The 16514-nt window shown below is 53.3% G+C and overlaps 7 protein-coding genes and 1 non-coding gene across 8 annotated transcripts; 4 read left to right on the top strand and 4 right to left on the bottom strand.

Annotated features, from left to right (window-relative positions):
* Window positions 1-3: 3 nt before the first annotated feature.
* BO82DRAFT_310653 (uncharacterized protein) lies at window positions 4-2336 on the top strand. Its single transcript, XM_025632383.1, has 2 exons — window positions 4-326; window positions 384-2336. The coding sequence occupies exons 1-2, from the start codon at window positions 210-212 to the stop codon at window positions 2205-2207; spliced, it is 1941 nt and encodes a 646-aa protein (XP_025491748.1). The 5' UTR covers window positions 4-209; the 3' UTR covers window positions 2208-2336.
* A 639-nt stretch (window positions 2337-2975) lies between these two features.
* On the top strand, window positions 2976-3596 carry BO82DRAFT_81441 (uncharacterized protein). Its single transcript, XM_025641580.1, has 2 exons — window positions 2976-3383; window positions 3454-3596. The coding sequence occupies exon 1, from the start codon at window positions 3040-3042 to the stop codon at window positions 3313-3315; it is 276 nt and encodes a 91-aa protein (XP_025491747.1). The 5' UTR covers window positions 2976-3039; the 3' UTR covers window positions 3316-3383; window positions 3454-3596.
* BO82DRAFT_81454 (MFS phosphate transporter) lies at window positions 3562-6014 on the top strand. Its single transcript, XM_025641581.1, has 3 exons — window positions 3562-4115; window positions 4173-4483; window positions 4547-6014. Exons 1-3 carry the CDS (start codon window positions 3808-3810, stop codon window positions 5863-5865), a joined length of 1938 nt encoding a protein of 645 aa, XP_025491746.1. The 5' UTR covers window positions 3562-3807; the 3' UTR covers window positions 5866-6014.
* A 1355-nt stretch (window positions 6015-7369) lies between these two features.
* BO82DRAFT_383630 (kinase domain protein) lies at window positions 7370-8755 on the bottom strand (the record flags this gene model as incomplete). Its single annotated transcript, XM_025638032.1, has 3 exons — window positions 7370-8151; window positions 8218-8542; window positions 8576-8755. The coding sequence occupies 3 exons, from the start codon at window positions 8753-8755 to the stop codon at window positions 7370-7372; spliced, it is 1287 nt and encodes a 428-aa protein (XP_025491745.1).
* Window positions 8756-9971: 1216 nt separating this feature from the next.
* BO82DRAFT_383629 (uncharacterized protein) lies at window positions 9972-10552 on the top strand (the record flags this gene model as incomplete). The annotated part of the gene is made up of 2 exons (XM_025638031.1): window positions 9972-10120; window positions 10246-10552. 2 exons carry the CDS (start codon window positions 9972-9974, stop codon window positions 10550-10552), a joined length of 456 nt encoding a protein of 151 aa, XP_025491744.1.
* Window positions 10553-11391: 839 nt separating this feature from the next.
* On the bottom strand, window positions 11392-11463 carry BO82DRAFT_t181. Its single transcript has one exon. It is a non-coding gene; the product is annotated as a tRNA-Glu (tRNA).
* A 416-nt stretch (window positions 11464-11879) lies between these two features.
* On the bottom strand, window positions 11880-14062 carry BO82DRAFT_81425 (MFS transporter). Its single transcript, XM_025641579.1, has 3 exons — window positions 13620-14062; window positions 13289-13521; window positions 11880-13238 (listed from the first exon to the last, which is right to left on the bottom strand). Exons 1-3 carry the CDS (start codon window positions 13752-13754, stop codon window positions 12041-12043), a joined length of 1566 nt encoding a protein of 521 aa, XP_025491743.1. The 5' UTR covers window positions 13755-14062; the 3' UTR covers window positions 11880-12040.
* On the bottom strand, window positions 14063-16282 carry BO82DRAFT_81424 (Zn(II)2Cys6 transcription factor). Its single transcript, XM_025641578.1, has 4 exons — window positions 15753-16282; window positions 15417-15700; window positions 15240-15364; window positions 14063-15191 (listed from the first exon to the last, which is right to left on the bottom strand). Exons 1-4 carry the CDS (start codon window positions 16024-16026, stop codon window positions 14372-14374), a joined length of 1503 nt encoding a protein of 500 aa, XP_025491742.1. The 5' UTR covers window positions 16027-16282; the 3' UTR covers window positions 14063-14371.
* Window positions 16283-16514: the final 232 nt, after the last annotated feature.

Here is a 16514-nt window from a genome sequence, read left to right as displayed (position 1 = left end):
TGATTCTGGTGTCTGATCGTCGTTTTTTGTTTTTAAGCTTCGGCTCTGTCCTTGCTTCATCTCTTCCTCCTCATACCCTCGTTGCCTTTGCACTTTGCGTTGCATGTAGCCACCGTCAAGCCATGTTCTGCTGACCCATCATGCAACGGTCGATCGTTCTTTAAGCCTCACCCTCGCTATATATAGACTTCTCATTCGTCGCGAACACAATGCGCTCACCTTCTTTATCTTCTTTTCTGCTTCTGCTTGCTTCCTTGCTTCCTTCGACTGGAGCTGCGGACACATTTGATGTCACTCGCGATGATGACCTCCTTTCGTTTGTCACTGTACACGTTCCCAACATATCCTTATCCCCGGACCCAGACTGACCGTCTCCCCCACAGATGCCAAATGTCAAGGCAATTAAATACAACATAATTTACCACGATCGCAGTCGCGTAAGCCCTGGATACTGGTTCGTCGCGCCGTACAGTCACCTTGACGCCGATCCCTATAACAGTAAATTCAACCCCTGTCAAGTGGGACCTCACATCTACGATCAGGACGGCAAGCTGGTCTGGACCGGATCTTGCCTCCACAACAACCGCAATGTCTTTGACTTCAAGCCCACGAACCACATCGCCGATGGTGCCACCCATCTTTCATTCATTCTCCAGAACAACTACATTAATGACGGCACGCCGTTGGCTAAAGGTGCCGCGTACATACTTAACGATAAATACTTGGTGGAGAACACCATTCCCATCACGAACGACCTGGAGCGGTGGGATCTACACGAGTTCAATGTTCTTCCGGGCGGGAAGACGGCGTTGGCGGCCTCGATCCGGATCCAGGACCAGTCCCTGGCGGAGTTGGGCCGGCCGGCGGAATCGAGCAGAGTGGCCTCAGGAGGGTTTGTGGAGATCGACCTGGCTACCAGCGCAGTCCTCTTCGACTGGGACTCTCGCGACAAGGTCCCCCTCCACGAGTCGGACCATGTGATGCCGTGGTCGCCGCCTGAAGGGGGAGGAGGCCTGGACTACATCCATGTGAACGCGGCGGACAAGAACGTGTACGGCGACTACCTCCTGTCGGCGCGCTACACCAGCACCATCTATCTGATCTCCGGGCAAGATGGGCACATCATCTGGCGTCTGGGCGGAAAATACACCAACTTCGCGATGGACTTCACCTTCTCCAAGCAACACAACGCGCGGTTCGTCTCGGCCAACGAGACGCACACCGTCCTGTCGTTCCTCAACAACGCCTCCGACGACTTCACCAACCAAGAGGACGTCTCCTCCGGCATGATCGTCGAGCTGGACACCGTTCGAATGACCGCGACGCTGCAGAGCCGCTACACCCGCCCGGACGGGAGCCTGAGTCGCATGCGCGGCAACCTCCAGCGCCTCGACGGTGGCAACGTCTTCATGGGCTGGAGCGCGCAAGGCTACCACAGCGAGCACGCCCCGGACGGCACCGCGCTCATGGAAGCCAAGTTCCTCTCCCCGCGCTTCAACAGCTACCGGTCGTACAAGTTCCCGTTCGTCGGCCACCCCCAGCAGCCGCCCGCTCTGGCAGCCTCCGTCTACGCCAGCAAACCCAGCCAGGCGCATCCGTCCGCTGCAGACGCAGCCAGGGCGAATCCGGAACTGACCACGGTCGTCCACGTCAGCTGGAACGGCGCCACCGAGGTCGCCGTGTGGAACTTCTATTCGCAAGCGGACGAGACCGCCGTCCCGTACCTGATCGGCAACGTGACCAAGCACGACTTTGAGTCGGTCTTCGTGACCCCGGGCTACTGGGACTTTGTTTCCGCCGAGGCGCTCGACCGCCACGGGAACTCCCTCGGCTGGTCGCGGATCGTCCGCGCCAATATCGAGGGGGCCCTGAAGTACGCATCCGAGGATGGAGAGCAGCTGCTCCTCATCCCGGATGATCCCGCTTCGCTGGTGGCTGTCGAGCCTGCTGTCGAGGAGATTGTGGTGGACCCGGCGACACTAGTTGAGGCCATCGTGGTGGACGAAGAAATGGCCCACGGGGAGGCGCCCGAGCACGTCTCCGAGGCAGACGATCTGTTGCGGGCCATCAACGATGTGGTCATCGGCATGGTTCTGCTCGCGTGCTTCGGGACGATTCTGATCTTTTGGTGGACGCGCAGGTTCAAGTGGCGGCCACATCGGTATCTGCGGCTGGCCTCTTCTCCGTTGCATAGCCCGGCAGTATGAAAGAGGCTGTCAGGGGTGCAGTACTTCCTACACTGCCATCCCATCCCACGTTCGCATTTTGTATATAATGGTATCTGGCTGTCGTTTGAGCGAGGAGTCGATAGAGCATTGAGAGATTTTGCATCCGTCATTTTCCAGTCACTGAGAAAGAAAAGATCTTACCTCTTTGTCAATTTATCCTGACTAGAGATCGGATGATAACAGACAGATCCACCAGTATTATGATTCGTTCAGCGGGGAGAATCAAGCGACAGCTAGAGGACGTGTAGTACTGTACACTGCAACGTATGGGTCAGTGAATGAAAATGAAGATCGCCTGTCTTCTCAGCAGCATACCGTCATCGCTCAACTGTTGGGAAACATTCTAGTCTTCTCAGCCCTCATCGCAAGACTCTTTGAATACCATGATGCTCTTCCTGCGAAGGACGGGTATGTATTGCAGACGAGCAAGACAATGAGATGAGATGTCGAAACTGCAGACACAAGGTAGGACCAGTTGGTAAATCTGAATCAGAAGAAAGTCACAGAATCTTGGAATAGCCACAACCTCAGAGGGGGAAAAAAAATCCCTGCGACTAGACTTTCCCATAACTAGAGAATACTATAGTTGATGGCACTCGGAGAACAAGTGGATTCGGGGCCTAGACTTAATACAGGCTAGGGCGGCGATAGGAGGGCGCACGGGACGGCGGCCGACGGGCGAGAGAAAACACCCAGCCCGGGCACGTGCGCTCTTGCTCCTCTTTGATTCTCCCTCCCATCAACACACGAGACACGAGACACGAGACACGATTCTGCCAAGCGCAGCACCAAGTGGGCTGCAGGACCGTGGATGCAAGTCAGAGCTCGCTCCTCGCACGTGGTGCCACGCCCGCTGCCACGCCGGGTGTCGCTGGAGCCAAGTTGGGCCAAGTTTGGCCAAGGAGGCTTGTCTGCTTCCCTTCTTCTCTTGTCTTTGTTGTCTTTGTTTCTCGCTCAACCTACTTTGCTCGGGGCCATGACTCAGTTCGACCCGGTCCTGCATTCTAGTTTCCGATTTGAAGCGGTTAGTTGCGATGCCATGATGGTGAATGCATTTGCAATGGAGACGACAATGTCTGCAGTATAGACGTTAGCGCACAGCTGCCGTCGCGAGGCGGCATGGGCTGTCCAAGGCTGGAGGCCACTGAGTGCACTGTCAGCTAATCTGCCTCCCCAACTCTCGCTCATGCAATCGGAAATAACACTCGTTGGTTGTCGAGCCTAGGGAACCGAAATTACCTGACACACTGGTCCGGTCCAACTGTCACGTTGCTTTCCTCCGAGGCCGAAGGTCCACTAGTTCGTCTCGCTTGACCGGGGTGAGATGCCACTGTCTGGCCAGCTAAAGCACCGCTAGTGGACAGAACCAGCTGCGTCTAGCCAACCACAATCTCCACCGCTAGAACGTGCTGAACGAGTCTGATATTGATGGTTCTCGATGCATATAGCATGCTAATGCAACCCTTTCGCCGTTCATGCATATTTAAGCCCATCGTGCTCCTTCCTTCCCCCCTTTTTTTCGGGTAGGATCATCTGTCTCTCTACAGCCTCGAGGAATTTTTGTCAATTCATACTTGATATGGCAGACTTTGACACTTCTCGCGAGCCTGACATGGCCGCCAAGCACGAGTTCCCGGAGATGAGCCACAGCGAGAAGGAGGCTTTCGACAAACTCCTTCGCCCGGATGATAGTTACACCCCGGCGGGTGTCTACTGGGCCGATCTTCCTCTCGGACAGCGGATCAAATTCGTTCGCTCCGTGGACTCCAAGGAGAGTCGCCGGCAGTGGGCGGCTCTCTGGCAGCAGTTCAAGGCCGATCCTTTGTCGCCGTTGATGAACTACTTTCGTGACACCGTCATTCCAGGTGCTGGTATTGGTCTGGAAGGGTAAGTCCCTCCTGGTTGGCACGCTACAAGGAGACTCCTGATCTGACCGTGTCATAGCTATGTTTTGCTCTCGATCGGAAACATTTCTACCCTGTTTGGCAAGTCCTTCGAATCGTGTTGGGGCAAATACGAGATCTGCTCCAAGAACTGGGTCTCCGCGATATCCTACCTCGAGATTGTCGGGATCATCATCGGACAGGTGCTGGTTGGTATCATTGGCGACTGGATCGGCCGTCGTTGGGGCCTGCTGCAAGATGCTTGGATCATGGTTCTGGGCTTGGTCATGCTGGTTTGCGCTTGGGGTACCACACAGAACGGCTGGGTCATTTGCTATGCGTGGTCTTTGTTCATCTACGGCATTGGTGTTGGTGAGTCTCTGCCTCGTTGCCTTTTTGTCTCAGTGAAACGATGACTGACTGGCTGTCTAATAGGTGGCGAGTACCCGATGACTGTTACAAGTAGTATGGAAAACGCCGTCGGCTCTGGCAAGCTGTCTACGCGGGAGGATCGCCTTCACCGCGGTGCCAAAGTGATCTCATGCTTCTCAATGCAAGGCTGGGGTCAGGTTCTCAACCAGGCCTTCCTCATGATCCTGCTTCTGATCTTCAATGCCGGCAGCGGCCAGGAGCCCATCAACCAGACCGCCACCCAGTGGACCTACCGCATCTCCTTCGTGATTCCGCTGGTTGGCACTCTCTGGCTTCTCTATTACCGCGCCTACCACATGAAGGCCGCCAGCAAGCAGCTCGCCGCCACCAAGAAGGCGGCCAAGGTGTCTGTCACCGGCTACGACAGCGAGTCGCTTCGCTTGACCTTCAAACATTTCACTCCGCGTGTCTTTGCCACGGCTGGCGGCTGGTTCGCCAATGACGTCTTCTTCTACGGCGCCAAGCTGTTCTCCAGCGACTTTATCTCCGTCATCAGCCCGAAGTCGAAGTCGATCTTCACCACGTGGCAGTGGAGTTTCATCGATGTCATCGTCACCCTGGCTGGCTATTACTTCGCCATCGCCTTCGTCGACAACAAGCTCTATGGCCGTAAATGGATGCAGATCTGGGGCTTTCTGCTCTGTTTCATCATGTTCGTGGTGCCTGCGTTCCACTACGACTACTACAAGGAGGCCGCCCACATCCACTCGTTCCAGACGATGTACTTCCTGTCCAGTTTCTTCAACCAGTTCGGCCCCAACTGCGTGACCTTCCTCGTGGCTGGTGAGGTATTCCCCACCCCGATCCGGGCGACCGCGCACGGCATCTCCGCCGCGACGGGCAAGCTCGGCGCGCTGCTGGCGGCTATCCTCTTCAACTACATCGACACGCAGACCAAGTTCTACTTCGTCCCATGGTGGGGGTTGCTCGGTATGGCTCTGACCTACCTGTTCCTGCCCGACACCACCGGCCTCGACCTCAAGGAGCAGGAACGCCGCTGGATCTACATCCGGGAGGGCCGCGAGCACGAGTACCACGGCGTGGCCGTGCACCCGAAGCACCTGTCCGTGTGGGAGCGCTTCCGGGGCGCCAGCAAGCACTACAACCCGGAGCTGGACTACCAGCAGCGCATCCGCGAGTACCGCGCCGAGTGGGAGACGAAGATGGCGCGCCTGAGCGAGGAGACCAAGCGCGAGGACGACGCGGACGCCTTCATCGAGGACGAGTTGCTGGGCGGCTCCGTGCACGATTACTTCTACCGCACGAGCTCGTTGAGCACGGCGCACAGCGTGGAGAAGGTTGACGTGGCGGAGGCGAAGTAGACTGTGCTTGGGTCTGGTGCGTGCAGCGTGATCGAACTCAGCTGAGACGCATATCGGCGAGATCAAAGAATATACCCCCCCTTCCCTCCTGGCCTTTTGGGTCACGGAGGAACTTACCTGTGTTATAATAATGTTTTTTTATGGATTTTGTCATTCTGTTTGGGGTAGATGGGTTGTGGGAAGAAAATTCGGGCTGTTTAGGTATATTAGTTTGGATGCATTTGGGACATCACTATACTTGCCTTTCTTGAAGCGATGTGTCAAAGCACTCCTTTTTCGGACTTACCGAAAACTCGCCTAAGTCTTCCATTGGTAAATATCCAGATTACACAACAGCCTTGCGGCATACAGCGCAGGAAGTTTCAGGCCAGATGCCCCTAGTAAAGCCAGTACAAGTACATATTCATTCCAGAGTAGGGATTTTCAACGCATCTTTCCACTGGTTCTATCGATAGAATATCTGAATACAACCTACTTGCGAAGTGCTAGCTTCGCAACGCTTGGGAGGAGGGGGTGTTTGGCCAAGCGTGACGAACGCTGAGTGAGTCAATCTAACCAGTCATGTCAGCTCTTCTGAGGAGCACTGGTTCGTCTCCCACGCGCCTGCCGAACACGCGTGTTTGTTACCGAGCCCCTTTACATATCTTGTAATCCCAACGACGTTAGCAGATCAACAGAATTGGCTATTTTCCTTTTTTTCTTGGTTGGGATAAGTATCTCGACTCAAGAAGAATAGCTAATCTTCGACCTACTGTATATAGTTCTAGGAAAAAAAGAAAGAAGGAAAGAAAGGGGAAAGGGAGAGAGGAAGGGGGGGGGTATAAGGATATTGATGGCATTGCCTCGTGCAGTACGTACAGAAATAGGAAGAGTGTACTGGGCTGGGCTGTACTGTGCTATATGAGATATATCACTACAGGAGCCAACGAGCAGGCTGGCTGAAACTCCTCGGAGACTCACGCAGTGTGTTCCTATCGGGGTTATGTATGATAAGAGGCTCAAGGAGGCAGATCTGGAAAGATCCCATGATTGGTTAGGGTGTTTCTAGATGAACTTACCTGCCCTTGCGTAGGAAACTCGCTTGGTGATGTCGCGCTTGAAACGTATGGGCAGATAATTGTGGACCGTTCGACATTAACATAACTACCTACCTAGCTATTCCTACAGTTGACCACCAGCGGGCAGGGCTAGCGAAAGCGGTATCAATAAAGGCCTGTGTTTCAATGGTTTATTGTTCTGAGATATTTGTCTACAAAAGCAAACACGACCGTGATCAGGCTCAGCGTTAGCAGAAACCACTTCAAACTGTAGAAGGAATAGTACAGGATCAAATAAAAAGAAGCGAGTACATTTCAGCAATTCTCTTCCTGTACAAGCTCGGTTTCAAAAGATTCATCGCATGAGCTAACGGAAAGGAAGAACCCCGCGTACGAGTGGGCCGGCCGATGCTCCAGGCCGTCAGCATTAGTATATATATCAACAATCGTTCCCCAGCAATCATGTTTCACTGCGACCGCAAACTCCGCTCGTAATCAGGCAACACCCACTTGACCATCCACTCCGATTGCAGCACCTCCGCAGCCGATGGCCGTTCCTCGGGTCGGAACGCCAGCATCCGCCGCATGACATCCAAGATCGCCGCTGTCTCCTCCGCCCCAAAGTCGCCCATTTTCCGCTTCTTGCGATAATGCTGAATCCCATCCTCAAATGCCTGATCAATCGGAGGCCAGACGTACCGATCCTTCTTCGGACAACTCTGATTGTCGTCCTCGAAAAACCGGCCCCTCTCTTCCCAGCTTTCCCACCGTGCCTGGGGCATCGGCCCGAGCACGTCAATGTATTGGGAGACTAGCTCATCCGCCGTGCCAAACTCCACACTAAAGAGGGCCTTCATGCCTAAAGTCTCCCAGATGGCGAAACCTAGGCTCCAGATGTCGGCGGAGTAAGACAACGCGACGGACGGCTCAAACCTCGCCTCCGGGGGCCGCATTGGCAGGGGGGTGTGACAATCTTTCCCGAGCCGGACATGCGAGTCCGGAGCGAAGGCCTCGCCGAAGTCACTCAGAATCAGATGCGAGTCCGCGAGGGAAAATTCCTCCGCATCGATTCCAAGGTCGAGCGGTAAGACGGCTTCCGCTGGGACGTTCGGTGGAAAGTCCCTTCCATCACCATCGCGAAGGGTGATGGGGACGGTCTCTGGCTCGCTATATTCTTCATAGAGCTTCTCAACGGTGAGGTGGTCGAAGCTGGAGGGGAGTTTGGTGAGGATATTGCGTAGATGTATATCTGAACATCAAATGGTCATTAGCCCACCGCGCAATAGGTCTTTCATTTCTTGGGGGCAGAACCAACCTCCATGGGCGTAGCCTCGAGAATGCATGTATGTGATAGCAGTTGTCCGGCCGCCTGAGAGAGCCCGCGCCACGTCCAGCGGAAAGAGACAACTGAATGACACGTCTCGGAGATTGCGGCGTGCTGGTGGCATGGTGTAGCATAGGTGCTTTCCGTTTGGGCCGTTCAGCTCAAATTCATCCAGGGTTTGGGGGATAGAATTTCGGCCCAAAGGTATAGGATATGATGATGATGATGATAATGATAATAACGGCGTGGTAAGCGCTCTGAGAACGATCGGCTCCTGCAATATCGAATCTGCTATACCGACCTTGAGAGCAACATACTGCTTCAGTCAAGTGTCCTGCGCCAGCCAGACTGTCGAGTACCCTCCGAAGCCTAGCTTGTCGACGATGTAATAACGATCGTGAAGTAGGCCGCCGATCATGATAGGGTGGTAGCCTCCAGGTCTATACCTCTCAAGAGTCTCCGCGCCATCAACCCAATTGTATTGGTATTGGTATTCACTGTTTGCCGCATTCGCATCGGCGCGTGACATTGCGGTTGATGAATAATAATAAGACGAAGCGAGATTGGACGGGTTGAACGACCTCCTAGATTTCCAAGTTGAGGACCTAGATACACGGCGAGAGAATGGCCTGCACAGTCGGGGTAGTGGGACTGATGAAGAATTGAAGATACGCAGTATAGGCATCACATAGCATGACGCCATGGTAAGACTACTCCTGGGACATATGATGGTTTGTGGTCTCGAGAAGCTTTGAGTGAGTGAGTAGGTGCGGAACGTAAAGAAGGGCGGTTGCTCTGCTTGGCTTCTATCAATAACTCATCCACATCAACATCCTCGGCGGCACCCGCCCTCAGGCATTGCTCTTTGGTACTGTACGTTCGCGCTTATTCTTCCTTCCCTTTCCGAACCATTGCATTTCTCTTATCTTGTTTTCCTTTTCCCGCATCCTTCCGTCTTTCCATATTGCAAACTGTAAGGAGCAGGATCATTTCAAGTTGAAAAGAACTAGGGAATCTCCAGATGCAGCGATTGCGCGCAGCCGACGCTATTCTAGCTTTTGACGAATTGCGGCTATGTTGAAAACCCCCTATCTCAGGCGATACCATACTTATGGAAGATCTCATTTCATCCTACAGACTACGTACACATATCGCCTCTTTTTAAAATCGGTACAATGCCCCATTGGCCTGCTCAATAGGCGGTTATGCCCAACCGTTCTCAGCACATGCCAACTGGAAAGGTCGAAGCCCTCGCAGAACCATACTCTACTGGCGCTAATTTCTACCGATCAGCCAGTTGGTCGCTGGATCTACTGTTGTATGAGCTATTCCATAGGTAGCTTTAATAATCTAGAACGTCAGTGCACGCTACTACCAACAATATAGTCATGGATGAAGACCTTCGGTCTTCAGCATCTAAGCAGCCGCCGCCACTTCTTATCGCTGCCTTGCCAAAATATGCGACTAGAATCTGCTGCCCCCTCCAGACTTTCAGGTCTATTGGACCGAGTACCAGACAACATGCAAGAAGGATGACGGGTCCCTGTCACCCGCTCATTACTTTCTTCCACCGGCGCCAAACTGTCTACATAGTGGTGCAGGCAACCGTGGGTTCGGAGGCTGCTTGCTTTATAGGCAGGGCACTCTGACCTCGTTTTGTTCTACAAACACATGTGCTTATATCTCCCTCCTTTCCCATATAGGCATCCATTGTTATCCGTTTGTTGCTCCTCATTGCAAACACCATGGCCGCTGCCAACGGAGGCATAAATATGGTCCGATACTTCTTCTACCAAGGCAGCACAATTACCCCAAAGCAGAAGAAGGCATTGGTAGCTCTAGATTATGCGACGGCACGGGATCTGCAGCTGACTCCCAAAGCAATTCTCAGCAGGTAAGTCTTGCTAAGTACTCGTCGCAACTGCCAAGATGGCGATACTGCGGAGCTCCAGATTTGTGATTTCGTGCCCAATTGAATTGTACAGTACAGCCTGCAGATAGCTGACCACAGCATTCGAGGTCTGAGCTACACAAAACAACCAGCATGGAGGGCAAGCGTGTCGAAAATCCGAGAGGATGGCATGGTACTTTCGCCTTCAAAAACAACGATCAGGTGGAGCGAAGTTTCCACGTAGCGTCGTATGGATACACCAACGGGAAGGAAGACTTCATACTCAAGGAGGCAACCCATACCCCGGAGAAGCGGGACGGAACACCCCGAGGTGGAAAGGGATCTGGAAAGGTGGTCTGGCCCCCAGAGAAGGAAAAGCTCGAAGATTACGTGGACAGTACCATCGCTTACTCACACCTGCCCGAGCGGGAATGAGTGGGAGGTTAACGGTGAGTCAAGCTGATCTGTTTGTCGTGTTTCACTGGGCCCTCATATATCTTTCCTTTTCTCCCTTTGCCCGGTACTCTCCGTTGCTCCGGTGAGATCGCTCTTTACATTGTTGTTCTCTCTATATCTGGTGGTAGGCGATGCCAGATTCCTTGGTCTTTCTTGACCAGACCGCCTACTTGGTAGGAATATGTTGCACTGGCTCATCAGTACTTGGAGTATGGTTTGATGTTTATATACATCATGCATTTGCTTCTGACTCAAAAGTCAATTTCAGCCACTCGAGCTTCCAAACTCAGTCAGGCCTATGGCTTGCGACTCGTATATTGGACAAATACCCAGGCATAACACTGGAAATTGCCTTATTCACCGCTACGACGTCAGTTGGGTCATTTGCCGGTCTTACGGAATACAACCTTCTTCAGAAGCCTAGGTATGAGCTCGACGTGGGCAGGTGGCTGTGTGATTCGCATTGAGTAAGGTGGCGGATAGATGCAGCTTAACCTATGTCTATACTATGCATCTTTGCCGCCCGGCCAGTAGACTTTTCCTCGCTGCTCGCGTGACTCAAGGCTCCGAGATTCAGAACGGAGACCCGATTGTTGTTGCTGCAGATAGTTCACCCGGATAAACTCCCGCTGATGCCGGGTGTGTGACACAACAACCGAATCACTACGGTAGGTTCTAGTCTCGCGTGGCTGCCCGACCGGACCGGAAGTATAAAATCGCATCATCATAACATGATATATACACTGCCCATCACCTATATCGAATTCAAGAAAAAGATAAGCATGAGAGTAGCGACAGCAAAAACACAAAAAGATGAGCTCCGATAGGGGGAATCGAACCCCCGGCTGCCGTGTGAGAGACGGCGATGTTAGCCACTACACCATATCGGATGTTGTGTGAAAGAGCAGCCGCTAGACGACATTACAGACCAATCGGGACATAATCAGAATACGCCAAGATTAACTACTTCTTGTTAGTTATGTTTCTCACACTGGTCGCTTGAACAACCTGCTGCGCTTGCCCTAACTTCTTTCATAGACAGGAAACTCCATTCAATTGCCCTTCCGTACTACAACTAGGGTCGCATTCTCCGGGTCTCGATCTGTTCGGTCTAAGTGTTTCGTCTGCGGAAATGCAATGCTTTGATTGGGGCGGAGGGGGATTCAGTTTATTTCTTTTCGCATCCGCAGCTTGCACTCGTCAAACATGGCTAAAATCTCGCCGAGTCTCTTTCTTCCTGACTATGATTCATTGACCGTCAAATATCCATCGTAGAGGTCTCTTCAGTCTAGTCGGAATTCGAACGTGTATGATAATTTCTGTCCAAAAAGCCTGTATATATACGTATATGCCTGTCTATTATATATATGTAAATGCCGTAATCTAAGCATCATCAAACAACACGAAAACACCTTTTATGCAGAACCCTCGTCAGTCCCCTTGACAAGACCACCCACAACCACCGAATCACCCCTTGAATGGCGCAAACCTCGACATGGCCCGCAACCGCTTCCCGTACACCATAAACAGGAACGGCACCGGGATCGCCGCCGCCGCCACACCCCCCAGGATCGACATGGCCGGGCCCACGCCCAGGTTGTGGAACATGGGCTGCGAGAACAGCGGGAATGCTGCCGCCAGCACACTCCGCAGGAACGTGTTGGACGCCGTAGCGGACGCGGCATAGGGTCCGTACGTGTCGACCAGGAAGTTGATGCACTGGCCGAAGATGATGCAGAACCCGCAGCCAAACATGCCCGCCGCCACGCAGGGCAGTGCCCAGTGATACTTCGGCGCGGCAGTCCAGCCAAACCAGAACAGGCCCGCCGCGAACAAGAACCCGCCGACGGCCATGGGCATGAGGCGGCCCTCGGGCACGGGCTTGCCGCCGCCTTCGTCGAACTTGCGGATGTAGTAGGGTTGGCCGACGAGGATGATGAAGGCGGACGACAGGAGGACGCCGACGAACAGGGCGATGAACGGGAGGGTCGCGACCACGGGCTTCCACTGGCGGAGTTCGTCGAACACGATGGGGAAGACTTCAAGGGTGAGGTAGAGAATGGCGTAGGTGAAGGAGGCGTACAGCGCAATCACGGTGACCATCGGCTCGGTGACGAGCATGACCAAGGGTCGGGATAAGTGCTTCGTCACGATACTGTGGGCGTCGATTTCCAGATGTTCGTGGGGGTGGTAGAGGTCCGCATTGCCGGTTTCTTTGCGTAGGCGGACGGCCTTCTTGTGCAGGAGCACGGGACCATACATCTCGGGCAAACAGAAGAACGTGACGGCGAATACGAAGAACACAATAATCGCTTCGATGTATTCGGTCCAGCGCCAACCGAGAGAATGGTTCGACACCAATGCCGCCCCGATGATGGGTCCCATCGTGGGCCCGCCAACGACGCAGATGGCGTACGAGGTCGAGGCGATCCCCCGCGCTTTCATGTGAAAGATATCTCCGAGGGCGGCGGAGACATTGCTGACGGGGGCTGACCCGAACAGGCCGGCAAAATACCGCGTGATGAGCACTGAAGCAGTGGTCTTGCTGGTCGCAGTGCCGATGCTAAATAGACCCATGCAAAATACCGCGGGGAGCATCGACCAGCGACGGCCCCAGATCTCTGAAATCGGCGCCCAGCACAGCGGACCGAATGCGAATCCGAGACTATCCTCCGTTAATTCGGACTGTTTTCAAAGGCTAGGAATGAATCCTACATGTAAAGCGACGTGGCCAGGATGCTGACCTCTTTACTGATCCCAAGGTATTCAATGAGGTCCGTTTGCGCAGGGGAGATGATACTTGATCCCAAACTGGCGCTTAGGGCCAACATCCCCAATTGGAAGGTGATCCAGCATTTATACGCCGTCGAGAAGTTTTGTGGATTTTCAGGGTCATTTTCCTCCCATCGCACCAGATTAGGATCGGGCGAGGATACCGGTTTAGCAGCCTTCTCAACATCATTAGATGGTGGTGTCGACGACGAGACCGTCGTTCCAGGCACTACCGTCATGCTGCCTGAAGAATTTGTGTATGCAGTAAACTCACGACTTCCCCTCGCGTTCTAGAAAACGCAAGCCTTCGATCTTTATTGGGATTGCCACCGGGTCTCGGCACCGCGAGAGACCGAGGCGACCCTCTAGTGTCGGAGGTCCGATTCGGATATTCCGATGAGCCAATCATCACGTCATAACAGAGGTAGTAATTAGTCAACGCGAGTCAGAAAGAGCGCTGCTGACGACTAGAGAAGGTCTGTGCCGAATTCTCTGATTCCCCTGGTGATTGCGTCGGCAGTTGCCGACTTTACTGCCTCAAAGGGCGGAAGAAGCCGGTGATAGCCTCGATCCCTCTGATCCAGCTCTATCCAGGAATAGGTGCTCACCCAAAATTCAAGCGAATAAACCATATCTCTGGATATATGGCTTTCACGGGTCTCATCAGTCTATCGATTGATATGTTGCTCCTCTTTTTCTCGGCATCAACCCGGCTCGACCCGCCCAGCTGCCAATCACACCCGGTTTCAGTGTCAGAGATTGCGGAGCGAGAGCTTGGCAGATACTGCTTATCCCAACGCGCATAAAAACAGCTATCGCATGTCAGAATTTCCAAGAAGTAGCGCTTGATGTGGCGAATGTCCTTAGAGAGATAGTCCCTCGGAGCGGCGAACCGTAGTCTTGAAACCAAAATTTCTGGACCTCCTGCTTGGCGGTACCGTCGCCTCGGATGGATATTTTCGCCAAACCATATACCACTGTCTGCACTTCAGTTCAGCCTGAATCCAGGTAACGGCTGCCATCATGTCATGTGTATATATCAGACGACTGTGCTATTCGCGATAGTCCTTCACGAGCACTACTCGACGAAACACAGACTGCAAGATCGAGTCGATGCACTGGGATATCTGTTGCATCGCTGAAGATCGCATCCAAGTGCGGGCGAAAGATTGTATCTCCCTGCAGGGTGTCAAACCACAGGACACTCTTGACTTTGTCGGTTGCGTCGCTCCGACTCTTTAAATTCAAGGCGCCTGCTACCATCCGGGCTCTTTTCAAGAACCATTGGTAGTGGGCGGGGTCAGTCCCGGTGGAAGCGACCATCCCAATTGCTACGAACCAGACATCCAGAGAGGAATGGACGTGGGGCGGCAGATCGAGGAGCTTGAGATGCTGCACAAATCGCACGACCATCGTGTTCAAAATGACCGCGTGTGAGTAGTATGTTGGACCATGGATGATGAACATGTAGATGATGGTGGCGTAGCGGACGCATTCGGTTATAGAGGATGGTATTGATGGCGGTGTTTGAGAATTCAGTTCTGTAGAGTCGGAAGGGGCCGAAAGAAGCAGTCGGTGGATGACAAAACATGTCAGGTCGTGTAGATGGGTCGGTGGGAAGGGTATATGACGCGCACGTTGAAAGACATTACGGAGACGGTTGAATACGTTCCGGACTGGGTACTCAACATTGTCATTTATGATGCTGACAAAATCGACTACTCCGTCCTCAAGAGCGTCCGTCGAAGAAGCGTATTGATATTCGGGAGTTGAGGGAACGCCATCTCCGATGCCGACATCGTCCTGCGTGTCAAATTGGGGGTGGCCCATGACAAGCATCGATACCCTGGCGGCATACGTCAGTAAGCTTTTGTTAGGGGCTAAGTCGACTTACCAACTAATCATGCGAGCAGTCAAAGGGCTGGTCTGTCTTACTGCATTAATACCGCCTCGCAGCGTAACCAATTTCTTGACCCCGTTGACATGCATCCCAGCAATGTCGATATTCCCCTTGCCGAACTGGAGCCGCGGTGGTTAGCAGTGCGTCAAAGTGTGCAGTCTCGGAACTTACTTCAATAGCCGCCAGGGTGATAACCGAGTTCATCGTCCCATCCTGGACGGCTAGGGACTGGTCTTCAATCTTCCGGCGTAGTAGCGACACCGAGTCGGTCATGAGGATCTCGGAGGCCTGGAAGCCCTTCTGAGCGAGCAGCTCTTCGTCCAGACACGCTGTCTGCAGGGAGACATGGAACAAAGCCGGATCGCCCAGAGCCAGCGGCCACCACGAGATAAGAAACGGATTTGTCGTCGCGTTCAGGTCCAGCGGATAGTACTGAAAGGCGATTTTGTGCAGGACTGGCTGGTGAGTGAAGCTGCCTGGTACAAGCTAGGTGAAAGCAATACGTACAACTATGAATTAGACGTTGAACGCGTTCCCGGGGCAGTCGAGTTTGGGGGTAGGAGTCGAAAGGGTCGAGACCGGGGAACCTGTAGCTGTTCAAAGCAGTCGAGTAATTGGGCGCTATCGTCGATCCGCTATCCTCCGGTACTGTCAAGGGTTGATTGGCGTAGACGCACGGAACGTTGCGCTTGATGCAGCGCGAGCAACGCGGAGTGCGGAGATCGCAGCTATGTTTGTACTTGTAGCAGGCTGTACAGGAGCGACGAAGTGTTCGCGACATCGTGGTGTCATGCAGTTGAGATTAGATGTGTTTCCCTCGAGATTGTGCCACCGGAGAGAAGAGACTGTTGTGTAAGGGAAAGGGTCGCCAAGCGGATGCCGAGGCCTCTGCTTACTTAGGACGCTTGCCCCCGCTTCAGCAAGACTTGGAGGAAAAGAACACCCGGCTTGGTCAACTGAGGATCTCTGCCTCATAGGCCATGGTGTATCCGAGTAGTGGCGCCAATGTCATGCAAGTGGTTTGTAAGGATTAGAAATGATGGACAGCAGCGAGAGATGAAACTGTGGACTGTAAAGTGAAGAGTGAAGAGTGAATCAATGGAGCCATTGAAGCCATTCAAGTCTAACCCGGAAAAGACTAGAGCCCGAATGTGTTTTCGGGGACTAGTCCCAATCGGGTCATGTATACAAAACGAGCATTTTATCGCATGATGGATCGATCTATGCAGTCTCCTTTTCTCCTCGTGCATTGGTATAAATCAGTACAAT

This window comes from Aspergillus uvarum (genome assembly GCF_003184745.1).
Source record: "Aspergillus uvarum CBS 121591 unplaced genomic scaffold BO82scaffold_28, whole genome shotgun sequence".
NCBI classification, from domain to species: Eukaryota; Fungi; Ascomycota; class Eurotiomycetes; order Eurotiales; family Aspergillaceae; genus Aspergillus; species Aspergillus uvarum.
This window is presented reverse-complemented; position numbering and strand designations above follow the sequence as displayed.